The sequence below is a fragment of the Colossoma macropomum genome, unplaced genomic scaffold (genome assembly GCF_904425465.1).
Source record: "Colossoma macropomum unplaced genomic scaffold, Colossoma_macropomum, whole genome shotgun sequence".
NCBI lineage: Eukaryota > Metazoa > Chordata > Actinopteri > Characiformes > Serrasalmidae > Colossoma > Colossoma macropomum.
Window position 1 is genome coordinate 24,057,543 of NW_023494802.1, and position 17,648 is coordinate 24,075,190.

At 40.2% G+C, this 17,648-nt stretch overlaps 1 protein-coding gene across 7 annotated transcripts in view; it reads right to left on the bottom strand.

Annotated features, from left to right (window-relative positions):
- Positions 1-1,538: 1,538 nt before the first annotated feature.
- LOC118821995 (ankyrin repeat and SAM domain-containing protein 1A) overlaps positions 1,539-17,648 on the bottom strand; it is a 116,961-nt gene continuing 100,851 nt past the window's right edge. For 5 of the 7 annotated variants that reach the window (XM_036590744.1, XM_036590740.1, XM_036590743.1 and 2 more), the window contains 8 exons: positions 16,358-16,465; positions 15,916-16,068; positions 14,932-15,069; positions 14,131-14,202; positions 13,501-13,587; positions 12,844-12,981; positions 11,710-11,883; positions 8,064-9,613 (listed from right to left, as the gene is read on the bottom strand). In XM_036590744.1, the coding sequence (XP_036446637.1) occupies positions 9,500-9,613; positions 11,710-11,883; positions 12,844-12,981; positions 13,501-13,587; positions 14,131-14,202; positions 14,932-15,069; positions 15,916-16,068; positions 16,358-16,465 (984 nt within the window). In that variant the 3' untranslated portion in view covers positions 8,064-9,499. Of the gene's footprint in view, positions 3,375-7,145; positions 7,241-8,063; positions 9,614-11,709; positions 11,884-12,843; positions 12,982-13,500; positions 13,588-14,130; positions 14,203-14,931; positions 15,070-15,915; positions 16,069-16,357; positions 16,466-17,648 lie in introns of those variants that run through there. The other 2 variants (XM_036590741.1, XM_036590739.1) reach the window with 2 other exon arrangements.

The following is a 17,648-nucleotide window of genomic DNA, read 5'->3' on the forward strand; positions in this document are numbered from 1 at the left end:
GGTAATATAGTCGGTACAGCTAATAATGTTCAGGGTAGATAAATTTAAAAACAGTAAGTTAACATATCCACTACAAAGAACACACTAAAATGTGGCATTTTCTGCAAAAAATAGTTTATTTGCTGGTTTAAACATATTTAAAAAATGAAGCATAACACACACAATATGGACAAAATTATTGGGACACTTACACATTACACCTACAGGAGATTTTTTTATTTAAATCCACTAGCATTAATATAGAATTGGTCCCCCTTTGCAGCCATAACAGCTTCCACTCGTCTGGAAAGCTTTCTACAAGATTTTGGAGTGTGTCTTTCGGAACTTTTGCTGGAAGTTGGAACAGAAAAGGGTCTTCTTCAAACTGTTCCCACAAAGTTGGAAGCATACAATTGTCCAACATGTCTTGATATGCTGAAGCATTAAGATTTCCCTTCACTGGAACTAAGGGGCCACTCAACAGAAATCGGCTTACACTGCTCCAGTGGCGACACAGTCCAGTCCAGTGGCGTGCTTTACTCCACTCCATCCGACTCTTGGCATTGTGCTTGGTGATATAAGGCTTGCATGCAGCTGCTCAGCCATGGACACCCTTGCCATGAAGCTCCCAGCTAAGGTTTTGCGCTATGGTAAATACCAGAGGAGGTTTGGTTACTGAGTCAGCAAGGCATTGGTGACTTTAATGCACTCAGCCTCAGCACTCAGCGACCGGCTCTGTAACTTTATGTAGTCTGCCACTTCGTGGCTGAGTTGCTATGGTTCCTAAACACTTCCACTTTTCAAAAATATTACTCACAGTTGATCGTGGAATATCTAGGAAGAAATTTCCTAAACTGACTTGTTGCAACGGTGGCATCCCATTACAGCACCACGCTCGAGTTCAGTGAGCTCTTTAGAACAACCCTTTTTTTCCACAGTATTTGTAAAGGCAGACTGCAAGGCTAGAGGCTTGATTTTATACACCTGTGTCAATAGGACTGAATAAAACACCTGAATTAAGTGATTAAAAGGTGTGTCCCAATACTTTTGTCCATATAGTGCATGTGCTAAAGTTTGGGTTAAACAGGCATCTACTTAGACACCTGTAGAAACCTTTGACCTTCAACTTGAGTTTATACTTACATTTTATTCAAATAAATAAACATTATTTTAATAATTTCACATTTTCAATTCCACATTTCTCCTTAAGTCAGACCACCTGACATGGTAAACTGAACCGTTCTAACCACGCCTAAAAATCACATTTTTACTAAATCTGTGATCTTGGCATTGCACCATGAAGGTCACTCGGGGTCTTCTTTATGATGCAATACCTTGGACCTTCTTTGTAAAAGCGTTGGAGGCAAAAAGAACCTAAAATGAAGTTTATATGGTTGAACTGAAAACTGTTTTACATAAAAGAGGTATTGTTAAATAATCTGATGTATGTCGTATTCATTCAAATTATTTTCTGGGAAAATAATAGAGTTGGACACAAAAAATGCACATCATTAATGAAAATAATGAATAAAATTAAACAAACGTAACATACAGAGACATTTTCGATACCATCTCTTCATTTATTAGATGTACAATTATGAAAAATAATAATAATCATAAAAAAAGACTGGAAGCCCAAGGTTATGTACAATCGTTCTGTACTACATACGCCATAGCGAGTCTCTTTGAGAGATTCATCTCAGACCCAAACTGTCCACCAACTCGGCCTGATATGTTGAGCTTTAAAAACAAAAATCATGATCGAAAACAGAAAGAAAGACAAAAAACCTTACATACATACATATACATATACATACATATATATATATATATAGAGAGAGAGAGAGACAGATATATATATAAAAGCTGAATCATTCAAGTATCAAAATACACACTGCCCAACATTACTTTACAGTCTATTATTGTTCATATTCTTAGCAAAGTCATTAATATAATCAAAAAAACGTTTACTCGCAAACATGAGTAACAAACGTGCAAACACTGCAGCCGTTAGCAGGTGTTAGCGTTAGCATCGGCCTGCGTTTAGCACTGTACCAACCAAAAGAAACACAACCAGACGTAAAATATCTTTTTTTCAATTTCCTGTAAACTAGGATTAAATGCTTTAAGTACCACTTCCTGTCAACTACAACTAAACGCTTAGAAGAGAGCCGAGCTGTTTTTCCCATGTTTATATTCCTAACTTTTTGTCTTTCAGTATCGATTAGCAATCATGAGATGTTTAACTTATTTTTATTATTATTGTTATTATTATTAACCAACTTCTTCAAACAACCCAGATATTCGGATTTCAGCTTTTAAATAAATACAAACTTTGCAGATAACAAACATCAGCCAGTCGCATTTTCTTAAAGCTGATTCGCTGTCATTCATTATTTGCAATGTTAGCATTACTGATCGAGCAATTCGGGTAAAGTAACAATCTTTCAACAGAAGGTTTCTAGTGTTGCTTTATCTCCAAGTTCATCTGATCCAGAATCACAGTTTACAATAATAGAGTTACTAAGAGGAGCAGAAGGAGCTCTGAACGTACCGCTCAGGATTTCACGCTAAAAATAAACAACAAAACAGTCTGAGTATCGTACCGTGTCACGAGATCCGGCTCGGTGAGGACTTACAGAACAGTTTCTGCAGATCTGAGACTGAAATGTTTCACTTCAGTAAACATTTTCAACAAAAACTGAAACTTGGAGAGATGATGGATGAGGTAAAACATACAAGTGGGGTCTGAAAGTCTCTGAGCCCTGTGAGAAAGGGGGATTTTTTCATTTAAAACTGGAAATAAACAACTGAAATTTGTAGAAATTTGAAACAGAGGAGATATAAGAGGAAATACTGAGATCAACTATGTTCAGATCTTTTAACTTGTTGAGAATCTGCTCGTCACAAACGTTTACCTTAAAATATTTCAAAGTTTCTTTTTTTGCTATGCAAATAATTTTGATGTAAAACTGCATAAAATTAGAAAAAAATGCTAATGCAAAGCTTTTCCGCTCATGCTTTCTGACTTTCGGACCCCACTGCACAACAAAAGCAAACAAACAAACGATGGGGAACAGTGTTTGTGTGATGGACGCAACTGGCCTCTAGATGTTTCCTGATTGGCTAATAATAGAAGTTAAATTCACATTATTGTCCCCAGCTGGACTAAATCTTAGTAAAGATAACGAACAGTGTGGGTGTGGTCATTAGGACAGTGCTGCTGCTCTCCAGTGTAGGAAATCGAGGTCACTCGGCTCAGCTGCTGGTCCAGATTAACACTGTTAGTGGACACAGTGGGGTGGTGGATGGAGGACACACACTAAACCTGGTAGTGAATTATGTGAACAGTCCTAGCCGTGCTACCGGTCCCGTGGGGGGGGTTTGGTGGTCAGCTAAAGGAAGACACAAACACACAGGGGTTAGAGTAAATAAACCAAAAATAAAAAACAAAAGCAGGACCTGTGACACAGAAACTCTCTGGGGGAGACAGGAGGGACAAAAAGACGGAAACGAGATGGAAAGGGGTTAATCTGTCCAAAATCACCGACAGTGGCCCAACTGACCGTCTCAGACTTGCAGGAAATGATGTCATCAGCTGCGTTTCTTTGGGTCCTTTGAATATTCATGGCTCTGTATAGAACCATTGTCTTTACTAAAGAACCATCATTTGTAAGTCTGTACATGAAATTAGAGATAGAAACATAAATACAACTTTCTTTATGAATAAAACAAAACGTACAAAAGTCCTCAGCAGGAAGTGATGTTGTTATGGTTTTATCGCTTTAATAAAAGTCAGTCTGTTTTTTTTGCAAAACGTGGATGGAAATGGAGCTGATGAGCCCAATAGGACAGACAGAGTAGACGTCCAGTCTTCTGTCTCCATCAGTTTCTCAGATATTCAGGCTCTGTAATGGTGGGTGTGGCCTTTAAATGACAGACTTCAACCTTCTCAGTGAAGGCTGGTGATGTGAGACAGATTCCCCCAGAGAAGAAGACAGAAGGGAGGAAACAAAGAAGAGTGAAGGTTTCATTTCAGAGCTGCTACAGATCAGCTCCTGCAGACTGATCTGAGCCGCAGGGTGTTTTGGTGAAAGTGCTTTGACTTTGGCTTTGGTCCTTCCAGGTCAGAGATCTCCTCCAACATCACTGACGTTATTTCTGGCTGAAACAGTCATTATTTGGCGGAACAAAGTCAGATTTAGTGCTGAGAGAAATAAATCACTCTCAGACATGTCACAATTCACTCTCAATTCTTCAATGATGCCCAAAATGTCTCAGAATTTCACGAGCACTGCATCCAAAACCACACACCACACCCTTAAAGACAGTTCTCACTCAGAACTATGAGTTTTATATAGAACAATTTCAGGTTCTTTGCATGATGAAATGGTTCTTCAGGATGATGGAGAATGAGTTGGTTCTAAAGAGCACCTTAAAGGTTCTGCTACTGTAACAACAGAACCAGCACATTCTCCAACAATCTAAACAAAAACACTGCCTTTATAAAAACCCTTAAAGAACCATCTTTTTTAAGTAAACACCATGTCAAAAGCAGTCACCATTATTAGTTTGGTACAGAACAGTGGTGTGAGGTTTGGGACACAGACACAAACTTTTTAGTCATTTTTATTATATTTATAAACTTAAAATATCCACAGTGCTGAACAGCGCTGATGAGAATGTTATCGTTTTCAGTTTAAACCTGCTCGGTTAGTGAAATGTAAAGACTGTAAAGAACTGTACATGTATCGTGTGTTGGCTAAATTTGAATGACAATGAGCTAATGCTACTAGAAGATGCACAAAATCATAATTTAGGCCATAATTTAGCCTTTCACGATCATAATACATTTGCTGACCATTAACTCCCTTATAAATAACTGTGATTAATAATCATAAGCGCTGTCAGAACAGAACCGTGTAAATTTTACAGGAGAGATAAACACATCCTTAACCCTTAACCCAGAGTATTAAGACTGGCATGCATTAATATACTGTATATGTCCAATACTATTAAAATATAATATACAAACCAAATGTGAATGTTTTGCTTTTATAAAAACATGACAAATCAGCCACATTCCTTTACTAGTAGGCCACCACTATCACACTGTGATGATATCATATGGTTACAGAGGAGTCGGTCCTATGGGAAATAAGACAAAAAGCTTTTCTCTTGAATAATGTCACATTCTAGCTAAAGCTGAGTTAAATTAGATGTTTAGCTCGCTGTTAATGCTAATAGTAGCCCACTAGTAAAAGGATGTTGTCTATTTTTAATAATAAAAATCATTTGCTTGGTTTATACAATATATTTTAATATTACTGGACATGCACACTATACTGAGACAAACGTCTTACCAGTCAGTGTCCCTTTACCGGAAGTTAATGAAACAATATCTCATTTGAGATCAAATTTGGACGATTTCTATTGATCCATTCATTCTGACCAAGTGGCAATTTAAAAACATGAAAAATGCCAAAAATTGTCTTTGCAGCGATGACATGGTTGTAAAATCTAAAAACTGTTGAAAATCAATGCGGTCAGCTCAAGATGAGCTCAAATAACTGCACTCAGGCGATGGTGTAACAACTGCAACGGGCTAAATCTACAGAAATCAATAATCGATATGCATAAAGATGGTTTTATGATTTCTCTGCAGCCCGAGGCGCCTACAGGCTCCACCCCTGACGTAGATCAGAATGTTTCAGAGTTCCTGGCGTGTTTGTTTCTGTCTGAATGCTACATGTTGCGCTGCGGCTCTGTTCGGACACTTAAGGCTTCTTAAAAATAACCAAAACAACAAATTCGGAACATGTTTCTCAGTGATATGTTGAGGACACACCTGTAGTGTGAGTGAACAGTCCAGAATTAGCATGTGCACCATTTAAAAAAAGCTCTACAGCTTCCCTTCAACACTTCAGCTCTTACGTTTATAAAACAACAGGTCAGCTGTTTTACTCCCTCATATCCCAAAATGCAGCCAAGACATGTCTGGCGCTTCTTTATTTTAGCACTGGAGCTACAAGGCTACTGTAGCTAACAAGCAATGAAAGCTTACAGCCGACCAATTAGCATTTCACTCACTTTAAAGCATGTGGAGGTGTTCAGGAATCTCTAATACATTTGATTACACTGATCAGCCATTATAACCACCTTGTTTTTACACTCAGTGTCCATTTTATCAGCTCCACTGACCATATAGGAGCACTTTGTAAAGGAGGAGCAGTTTTTAAACATTGTGTCCACTCACTGTCCACTCTATTAGACACTTCTACCTTTGCAGATGTACAGTCAGAGATGATAGTTGATCTGCTGCTGCACACTTTGTGATAGTCATCCTGTTGTCCTTCATCAGTGGTCACAGGACGCTGCCCATAGGATGCTGTTGGCTGGACGTTTTTGGTTCTCAGTCCAGCAGCAACACTGAGGTGTTTAAAAAACTCCAGCAGCACTACTGTGTCTGATCCCCTACCACCACATCAGTGTCACTGGAGTGCTGAGAATGCCCCACCACCCAAATAATACCTGGTCTGTGTGGGTCCTGACCATTGAAGAACAGGGTAAAAGTATGCAGAGAAACAGATGGACAACAGTCTGTAATTGTAGAACTACAAAGTGAAACTATATAGTCAGTGGAGCTGATAAAAGGGACAGTAAGTGGAGAAACAAGGAGGTGGATCTAATGAAGTAGCTGATGTTGTTTCTGACTCGCTCTTATCTATAAACATGGACTAAAGCTCAGCTACTGCTGTATTTAGCCGAGCTAACATCCAGTGTGAAACTTCAGACACCAAACATGTCTTGGCTGATGAACCACACTGAGGAAAAGGAGGGAAATTGGGAGGTTTTATCGCTTTAAGACTACACAGCTCTGAATCCCCCCAAAATAAGGCTCATCCTGCTCTTCTGCATCTTCATCACAGTGCTCAATCCAGATCCACGTCTGGCTGCAGAAACTCCAAATGCATCAAAAGCAGCAAAACTCCCCCTAGCCCACCAAAAATCCACCAAAAATAACAGTCTGAAAAGACGTGCATAATGATGACAGCAGGTCAGAGAGAATCCGCCAACTCTCAGACGGTTACAGATCGGTCCACGCAGATAAAAATAACGATAACGCAGTTAAATAAACCCCCCAAAGCGTCCAGCGTTTATCCTTGGCGAGCCTTTTCTTTAGTTTCCCACAATTTATTAACGTCCACTTCCTTTCGGATGAGGAGAAGGGACGACAGCGCCTCACTGTGGCTGTCGCCTTCTACAGACGGGAGGAGCACCGAAGAAGGGACAAAAAAAAGATTGCATCACTATTAGAGAGGTCAGTTTTAAGAAAAAAAAGAATGGCAGGTTCTGGTTTGAGAGTCAGGAGGGTTTGGGGGTGCAGGAAGCAGAAGGAGGAGGGAAAGGGCCACGTGTGCAAACCTGTAGATCACCTGCACAGGTGAGGCTTTCCTGCACCTGAGTCACGTCATCACTGATCTGTCTGGATTTCATCATTAACGCTTATTTACCATCATTTTAATCTGATAATTTAGTCTGTTCTTTCCTGCAGTTCCAAATATATGATGTGCTGATGTATTAATAGTATGTATTAACAGTATTAATGGTGTTCACAGCCGTGTTGTAGTCTAAACATAAGGATCTTTGCACTTACATATCTGAGATGATTCATCAAACGGTCTCTATGTTAACCAGGCTTTATCAGGATATCGGGATACCTTTATACCGGTAACATTAAGTTTTGCGTGATTCACACACGCAGCAATTAAACACTATTTTACTGCATTCAAACATGCTATGAAAGCCCATGCTGAGATGTTCTCAGCATGAGCAGCTCCTTCATTTCTGCATCATGTACTGAATTCACTCCTGCCACTTCATTCTCTCTGAAAATTGAACACTCAACAACGTAAAAACAAACGTTCTGCTTTGCTGGCCGTGCTGTGCAGGTTTTGTGCGGTAGCAGCCATGCACGCACTCAGTGCAGATATTTAGAGCTTCTCTGTAAAATCACGTACAAATTAAACCCTTTCATGCTTTAAGTACTGAAACACAAGAAAGACCCTGTTCACATTTCCGGCTCGACTGGTCTGATCTTAAGTGGACAGCAAGGCACAGGGCTGAACGATTAGGGAAAAAATCTTTGCAATATTTCTGATCTATATTGCGACTGTGATTTAAATTGTGATTATTTTCTGATAAATTAAGGTACAGGATTGTTATTTTGGCCTATATCCACTTATTCTGTCTTGAGGCTTGAACTGAAAGCTAGTTGTGGTTGTGATATCACAGCACATGGATGATTTGCTTCTGATTAGTCTGACTCATCCAGCTCAGTGTTATCAGGTTAAATTTCTCCACTTTAAACTTAAGTCAGTGTTGTTAACAATACAGGTTATAATTAAAATTGCAGCTCTTGCGATTTGAGAACTGCATTCTTTGCAATTGTGATACTGATTTAAAAATGATCCATTTTTCAGCCCTAATGAGACATATAGCTATGTTTCTATTGCATCCCCAGTGACTGGATATCATGACAGATGCTTGGTCTGCTAGACTTGTAGACACGGTAGAGGAGATGCAGCTGCTTTCATCTCTTCAACGCTGTTGAGGATACATTGGGGCACTTTAGCATTCCCACTAGAAATGTTAAGCTGTCGTATGCGTTCTTGAACAACTGTTTGGTGGTCTGAGTGATTAGACACATTGAACCCCATTTGAACCTGCACGTAGCACTGTCTACTTATGACCAGATCACCCACAATGCATGTTAATGCTGAGTGTAAACAGAGCCAAAAACCAAAGCATCACAGAAACCTTCAGCTTTGTCAGCTGTAATCTAGAAGTCGCTGTTTTTCCTGGCAATGTTTCGGCTTCTGAACATCCTCTGGGTAATGTCTCAGGTATTGTAAGGGGTCAATTGTAGGGGCCAAAAACTGGACATTGGAAAATGATCCTCCTCCAAACACCCAGTGGAAACTACACCTACACATCCTATAAATTAGCTAATGATGGACTCAGGTGCAGTAAAAGCCCACCTGATGAGGTGGACCACAGGGGTTGAATATGGGATATTAACTCAGTGAGCTGACCTCAGCATTTTTGCGTCCTTCATTTTCAGACCAATCAGAGTGAAATAACTCAGGAGTTATTCAGGGGGCAGGAAAGTGCTGACTAACGTACTGTACAATCTGTGCATTTACACATATAGAAACGACAGAGCAGATCAGAGTGTGCAGGGAAGAGTGTGATCTGCTCTACAGCAGGGGGAGCTAGAGAGCTGGACGATCAGCAAGAGAGAAAATAAAGAAAAAGAAAGAAGCAGGTGATGAGGAGAGCGAGAATGAGGAGAGAGCAGTCTTGTTTGTGCATTTAGGGAATTCTTGGAGCAGGTGAAGGAGAAGACAGCGGATCCGGTTCAGGAAAGAAGAGGAGAGGGTTCCGCTCACAGTTGGGAGAGTGAAGGCACTCAGGAGAATCAGGGAACAGAGGGAGTGAGTGAGAGTTTGAGGGATGTTCAGAAGATGGTGGTCTCGTACTTGGTGCTGACGGTGCGTTTGGGGTCTTTGGGGTCCAGCAGCCAGGCGGCACCGCTCTGAGACGGAGCTTCATCCACGTTTACGGAGTCCACCTAAAACACAGAACGTACAGGTCCAGTTACAGAGCTGGACTGCAGGTAAAGTCCTGATCAGGACGTCTCGAGAGATCAATCACTTGTAAACTGATCAATAAATACTAATAGTTTATTATTGTAATACAGCGATGTTCTCCAACCATCCCTCCTGGAGATCTACTTTCCTGCTTAGGGGTAAAGATACAGACTGATCTCCGTAAACCACACAGTGCGGATTTAAATATTATAAACCGCACACCAAAATAAATTTTTAAATGTTGCCTTCAAGATTTTGGATGGTGATACCAAACATTCCAAACAGCAATTATGGACTTCCGAATAGGGATTCCAAACTTTCATAAAGTCATTTCAAACTCTGAAAAGCCAATTCCACCTTTTGAAATGCAAATTCCAAACTTTATGGCAAATTGTGCATCAAAAGTTTTCCAATCTTTTGAATGGTAACTTAGAAATTTTAGAATTTTAGAATTTGAAACTTTAGAACAGCAAGTCAAAATTTTAGAATGCCATTTCCAAACTTTCTGATACTGAACATTCTAACCTTGTGAAAGCCAATTACAAATTTCTGAATGGGAATCCCAAACTTTTGAATGCTATTCTAAACTTTTAATGATGGTTCCAAATTTCTGGACACCAATTCTAAACCTCTAAATGCCAATTACAAATTTCCGGATGGGAATGCCAAACTTTTGAAAGCCGATTCCATGCTTTAGAATGCCAATTTCAAACTTTTAGACACTGATTCTAAACTTCTGAATGCCAGTTACAAATTTCTGGATGGGTATTCAAAACTTTCATGCTGTGACTCCAAACTTTGGAATGGTATTTTGGACAGAATTCCAAAAATTTGGAAGTTGATTTCAAACTTCTCAATGCTGATTGTAAAAGTAATGCAGGTGAAACACTGACCGCCTGAAAGCTGAAGTTATACAGAGATGCCACTAATATTTGACACATGTTCCCTAATCTTGCCTCCAGGAGGCGGTACAGCTCCAAAGAAGACTAAAGCAGAAAGTCTCCATTCAGAACTAAAGCTGTAAATGCAGCGTTACTTTAGAGAATGAATCACAGGTGGAGGAACAGCGGAGGATCTAACAGAGAAGACAAACACGGCGAGAACCTGGAGTTCAGCACAGCTGCAGAACGGAGAGAGGACAGGACGATGGACAGGACAGTTACAGTAACAGCAGCTATTACCACATACAGGACAGTCCTGAGAGAGAAAAAGGGAGAGAGAGGGGGAGGGGGGAGGGGGGGAGGAGTGGGCCAGAGAAAGAGAGAAAGAGGGAGAGAGAGAGACAGAGAGAGAGGGAGTGGGAGAGGGAGAGAGGGAGAGAGAGATGGAGGGGGCAGAAAAAGAGAGAAAGGGAGAGAGAAATGCAGAGAAAGAGGGAGAGATACAGACACCACATACACACACACGTAGAGAAAAAGGGAAGAGAGAGACAAAGAAAGAATAGAGGAACAAGGAAGGGAAGGGAGGAAAGGGAAGAAAGACAGGTGAGACAGGTGCACAGACAGGACAAAAGGAAACTTTGAGGTGGGGTGTGGGGGTCACAGACATCCTCTCATTTCCCGTCTTTCACTGAAATCTGTCAGTGTTCACAACCACACATCGGAAAGCAGCCTATTAGGTTAAAGCAGGAGGCCAAGGGGCGAAGCTTATACATATGGGTTCAACCTATAATAGTGAAGTGGGTGGGGCTTATTCTACTGACACACCCACACTCTAATGACCAGCCTTTTAATTTCAAGAGGTTAGAAACTGTAGAGTTTGTGATGTTTGGGGTTTGTTTAGTTAAAGGGAGCAGCAGGAGCTGGAACTGTTCTACTGGAGAACCTTTATTACTCTGAGACAAACAAACCTGTAGAACAGAATCAGAACCTCTGTACATTTAACACATTAAGTCTTCATCTCAGAATCAAAAATCACAAAAAAACCCTGAAAATGTGTTAAATGTTACAGCCCCAAGTTCAGTGGTCATTCTGGATATTAATTTTATTAGAACTTCATAGTGGATATTAATTTTATTAGAACTAAATGTTAGTGTATGTATACAGATGTGTTCAGTAATGTAAGCGTGAGTACTCACTCCTGATTTGCGGACACTCCCACGCGGTTTAGGAACAGGTCTGCTGCTCTTGGTGTCAATGACCTCTGACCCCGCGGAGCTCTGCTGCTGCTTGTTCCTCTGAGCCTGCAGAGCGAGCTGATAGGCCACTTCAAATGCCTGGCCCAACGTCAGGATGATCTCATAGGTCAGATTCTGAAACCAGAGAGGAACAGTTTACTCTCAGTCCAGTTTTATTTGTTTATATTCAGTTCAGCTTTAATTAATAGTTTACACTCAGTCCAGTTTTTGTTTATATTCAGTTCAGCTTTAATTAATAGTTTACACTCAGTCCAGTTTTTGTTTATATTCAGTTCAGCTTTAATTAATAGTTTACACTCAGTCCAGTTTTTGTTTATATTCAGTCCAGTTTTATTTAACAGTTTACATCAAGTCCAGTTTTTTTTGTTTATATTCAGTCCAGTTTTAACAGTTTACATCAAGTCCAGATTTTTTGTTTATATTCAGTCCTGTTTTATTTAATAGTTTACACTATTAAATAATTGAACTACACAGTTCAATTTAATAGTTATATTCAATTCAGTTTATTTTACCTTTTACATTCAGTCCAGTTTTATTTATTTATATTCAGTCCAGTTTTATTTAATAGTTTACACTCAGTCCAGTTTTATGTGTATATTTAGTCCAGTTTTATTGAGTAGTTTACACTCAGTCCAGTTTTATTTGTTTATATTCAGTCCAGTTTTATTTAATAGTTTACACTCAGTTCAGTTTATTTAACAGTTACATTCAGTCCAGTTTTATTTATTTATATTCAGTCCAGTTTTATTTAATAGTTTAGATTCAGTCCAGTTTTATTTGTTTTTATTTAGTCCAGTTTTATTTAATAGTTTACATCAAATCCAGTTTTATTTGTTTATATTCAGTCCAGTTTTATTAAATAGTTTAGATTCAGTACAGTTTTATTTAATAGTTTACATTCAGTCCAGTTTTATTTGTTTATATTTAGTCCAGTTTTATTTAACCTAATAAGAAACTGTGGAACAAATGATCACAATACCTACATTTTATTCTATTTTTTTTCTAGTTATTCATTAAAACTGATCCAGTTTACTGAACCGAATCCCTCCAGCTGAACAGTGTAAATGATCTCACCACGTCCACAGTGCTAAACACATGACAGTAATGGTGGCTGGTCTGCAGGTCTTTAGTGATGTAGGCGAAAGTGCACAGGTCCTCTGGGTCCTGAGCCGCACACGAAATGTTCCTGATCTCATGTTCCGCAATGATGTTCTACACACAAACACAGACATACAGACAACAGTCACTACTACAAACAGAGAAACAAACTGGAATTCCTGAAAACGCACAAAAAATCTATAAAGAAAATTTTGATGCTACTGTTTTAGCTAGGCAAATTTTCTGTTCCACCTTGGTGCAGCAGGTACATTCAGGTGCTTGAGTGGAATGAGGTGGAACAGAAAATTTGAATAAAAAGCTGCCAAACATGAAGCCAACTTCGCTAACACATTTAGGGTGAGTGCGTGATGGTTTAGTCATTGTGATTAACACCATGCTAATTGGTGGGGTTTAAGCTTCCATTACTTAATAGCTACATTAGCTTCATAGTTACAGCGCTAAAAAGGAAGCAAACTTCAGACACCCAACATGTCCTAGCTGACTGACTATATTTGAGGTCAAGGTTGGGGGGACTGCTGCACTGTCACTTTAAACTTACAGAAAGTTCAGATATTACAGTTTTGGGGTAGAAAGAAAGCCAATGAGCCAGCTGAACCGAGCAGGTTTATTCACCTTATTGGCAGCATCGATGAATTTCACCCCTTTATACGTGATGGAGAGAACGATGGTGGGGACTTTCCTCATTTGCTCTGTAGACCTCTGGAGGAGGGAGAGAGAGAGAGAGGAGAGAGCGAGTAATAAGGGGGAGAGAAAGGAGAGGGAGGTGAGAGCAAAGGGGAGAGGTAGAGAGAGAGAGAGAGAGAGAGAGAGAGAGGAGGGAAGAAAAGGTGGAGTGAGAGAAAGGGAAAGAAGTAAGACAGTGAGAGGAAGTGAAGGAGAGAGGGGAGAGAGTGAGACAGAGAGAGAAAGAAATAAAGAAAAGGTAGAGAGACACAGAGAGAGAGAAGAATCCAGTAAAGTCATTAATGATCAGACTGAAAGATTATGTTCTGTAGTGCTTCAGTTCATTTCTGTGTTTTCTGAAGCTGTTGGATGGTTTGCTAGCCACTGACCTCCTTTAAATGCTAATGAACAGTGGTGTGATTGTGGGAAACTGCAGGACTGTACAGAACAAGCGAGGTGTTCTCCACTGTCAGCAGAACCAGAGCACACAGATCTGTTCTTTAACCTTATTAAACAGCTGCGCTGTAGTTTGATTACAGCTCTAACAGTGACCAGCGTCCACCACACAGCAGCTCTTACCCTCATCTTAGCACAGGCATCCTGCGTAGACTCGGTTCCTCTCAGATCTTTAATCAGCATAGAGCCCAAATACTGCAGAGAGAGAGAGAGACAGAGAGAGAGAGAGAGAGACAGAGAGAGAGACAGAGAGAGAGAGACAGAGAGACTGTAATGACTCAGTGATTCCTAAATGACTCAACGACTTGGTAATGAATCAGTGACTCTGTAATAAATCTGTGACTTAATGAATCTGTCATGAATTAATGAATCTGTAATGACTCTGTGATGCTGCAATGACTGACAGATTCTATACTGGCTCAGTGGCTATAATGACTCAATGACTAATGACTTAGACCTCTGTAATGAAACAGTGACTCTGTAATGAATCAGTGACTCTGTAATGACTCAATGAATCTGTAATGAATCACTGACTAATGAATCTGTGACCATGTAATGAATCACTGACTCTGTAATGACGCAGTCATTCTATATTGACTTAATGACTGTAATGACTCAATGATTATTGACTCGGTGACTCTGTAATGGTGCAGTGATTCTGTAATGATTGAGTCTATATTGATTGAGTGACTGTAATGAATCAGAAACTTTGTAATGACTCATTGACTCTAATGGCTCAGTGATTCTGCAATGACTCAGTGATTCTGTAATGATTCAGCGAGTCTATACTAACTCAGTGACTGTAATGAATAAGTGACTCTGTAACGACTCAGTGATTCTGTAATGACTCAGTGATTCTGTAATGAATCATCGATTCTGTAAAGACTCTAGTGACTGTAATGAATTAGTGCTGTAATCTCTTACGTTTGCCTCGTAGCCGCAGGACTCGAAGATGAGTTTTTCGGGCTGGTGGTGCCAGTTCTGTACAGGGGCGTAGGGGGCTGCCAGGCTCGGGGGGCGTAAAGTCAACCGCGACTCAGGAGGACGTTCTTCATACTTCTCCTGGGGAGGGAGGGGGGAGGGAGAGAGAGCGTTGACTTGTCAGAAAAAGTCTCTCAGCCAAGCTCTGCCTTATTTTCCTCAGCCCACAGATCACTGCACAGTAACTGGTGCTGTCCCCTGCCTCAAGCCTTCGGGTCTTTATCAGCCCGCCAGTATTTGAAAGCTCCAGCTATGGTTAACAGATGTATCTGGGGGGTGTTTAAAAGCGACATTCCGTTCCATAGAGTATTTCTACCCACTTAAAGCCAAAAAAACCTTGAAATCAGTTTTGCTACAAAGGCAGAAAAAGGCTGGGTGAAAATGTCAAAGCAAACATGTAATATTACTTCAATGAATCAAAGGTAAGACATGAACGGACCACAAATGGACCATGTTTTTGATCAGGCTTAACTCATTCATGTTGTCTTCTGCTCTTGAATGATGTGGAGAAACTTCATGTTCTCCTTTCCGAAGTGGAAAGCAACCTTTTGTGAGAGTAAAGGATCTTCTCATAGATATTCTGCTAGCCTTTTTGTGGCAAACAATTTGGCAAAATCCCCAAAAAAGTCTTGTTGCATTCGGTGTGTGACAGCCTGAACACATAATCAGAGCTCCACAGTGAGAGCCTGTTAAAGCACAAATCTTTGGGTGAAATTGGCAGCTTTTTTAAAGGCAGTGATGGTATTTAAGTGTCCCCGATAACGTTACCAGCACAGCCCAACATTGAATACATCAGGAGCCGCTGAGGAGGATGTAAACACTACACTGATTTAGTCACTGGATTTTACGAATTTCTGAATGTTAAATTTTATGTTGACATCTTTGTAAGGGGACTGTGGGGGGTGTTTGTGTGTGAGCTGAGCATACCTGTGGTCTAGGTTTGATTGCCAGGTCGTACTCTGAGTCTCCGCCTTTTCTCCTCCCAGAATCTCCTGCAGGTAGTAGAGGGTCCATGGAGCGGTGAGTGTAGAGGTCAGAGTGACTGAGGGGCGAGGATGACTGGGACATCAGCTCAGGACACTGACACACACACACACACACACATACACACACACAGATCAGGAACCTTTTTATGCTACGGTGTCTTGAATCAGCCACGTGTTTTGATCACTCCAGCGTGAACGGCAACGTACAAGGGTTAATAAAATATAAAGTAATTGCGCTTCAACATTTTCAGAAATATTTTATTTTTTAACAGTTTAAGGTTTATGAACGCCTGATTTCTACTGGACTGTGAGAATGTGGTCAACGCTGCAGTACTGAACGCTGTGGTCAGAGCGGCTGTGTGTGTCTGTGCTGCTGTACTCACTCTGATTTGAGAGAGACGCGGCGGCTTTACTGGAGGCTCCTCATACGGCCGCTCGGCTAACGACGCGATGATCCTCTTTCTGTGACCCAGCAGGGTGATCTTCAGCACCTGCATGCATGCATACACACACACACACACACACACACACACACACACACACACACACACACACACACTGTTAGTCCTGTAAAGTGTCCTACAGCAGTGTGTGTGGAAAGAGCTCTTGTTTCTGCTTTACACTGTGCAGCATTATCCATGTTAAAGGGCCCATAATGTACCTAAAACATTCATAATTCATTTCTACGTGATCATTTTCCAGTCTTTTTATCTCTTACTCTCAAACAGGCTGTTTTCATATCGACATAGTTGTACATCTGTATTGATTTTCTAAGTAAGTTTTCACACTTGGGCCGTTTCTGTGTCTGGAGTGGACCACTGAGTCATGGTTTTCTGTGCGCAAGTGAACACGTCAAATGAACTCAGACCCTCTAAACGGCCCCAAAAACACACCAAACTCATACCACCTCTTGAGTTTGGTTCCTTTGTAGGTCACTTTGTGGTTTGATTCGACAAGAAATGAAAAACTGAAACTGTAATTATAAAACAGATAAAAAATGTGCACTAAAATTAGCAGAAAGACACGGTTTTACAGAGTAAAATGTGTAATTTGACCAGGGGTGTTCAAACTTTTGCACATGAATGTATATGCAAATGAGCTTTGTCTTGATTGGCTGCCCTTGTTCAGAAACAGAATACATGTCTTATTATACACCCTGGTGCAGACTGTCCTCAGTCGGTGGTAGGAGTTCAGCATAACAGCTTCAGAACTCAATTCCTCAGAGTGTCTCACGTGATCTCGCATTTCTCAGCCTTTAAGACTCAATTCTAAACCTGTCTGCTCTCTCAGAGCTTTACTTTCAGTCCTTTACTCTGAATTTAAAATTTCACTTTTTTTTTATGTAAAGCGACCCCGGAGCTTGGGAGAAAGGCACTATACAAATGAAAACTATTACTATTGTTGTTGTTATAATTATTATTTCTACACGTAATGGCATCATGTAATCAGAATAAAAAAGTGACAAAAAAATATTTTGTCCAATTTACAGTAAGAATCAGATTACAGGTACACTATAAAAACAGACTGACTAAAAGCAGAATTACATTCAAATATAAACTTTCACAGAAATTCGCCATTTTAAAGATAAATATGTCACGAATTGTGTAGATTTAAAGAGTTTTTAATTTAGGGGTGGTGGGGTGGGCTGCTGCTAGGAGAGAAAAAAAAAGCAGT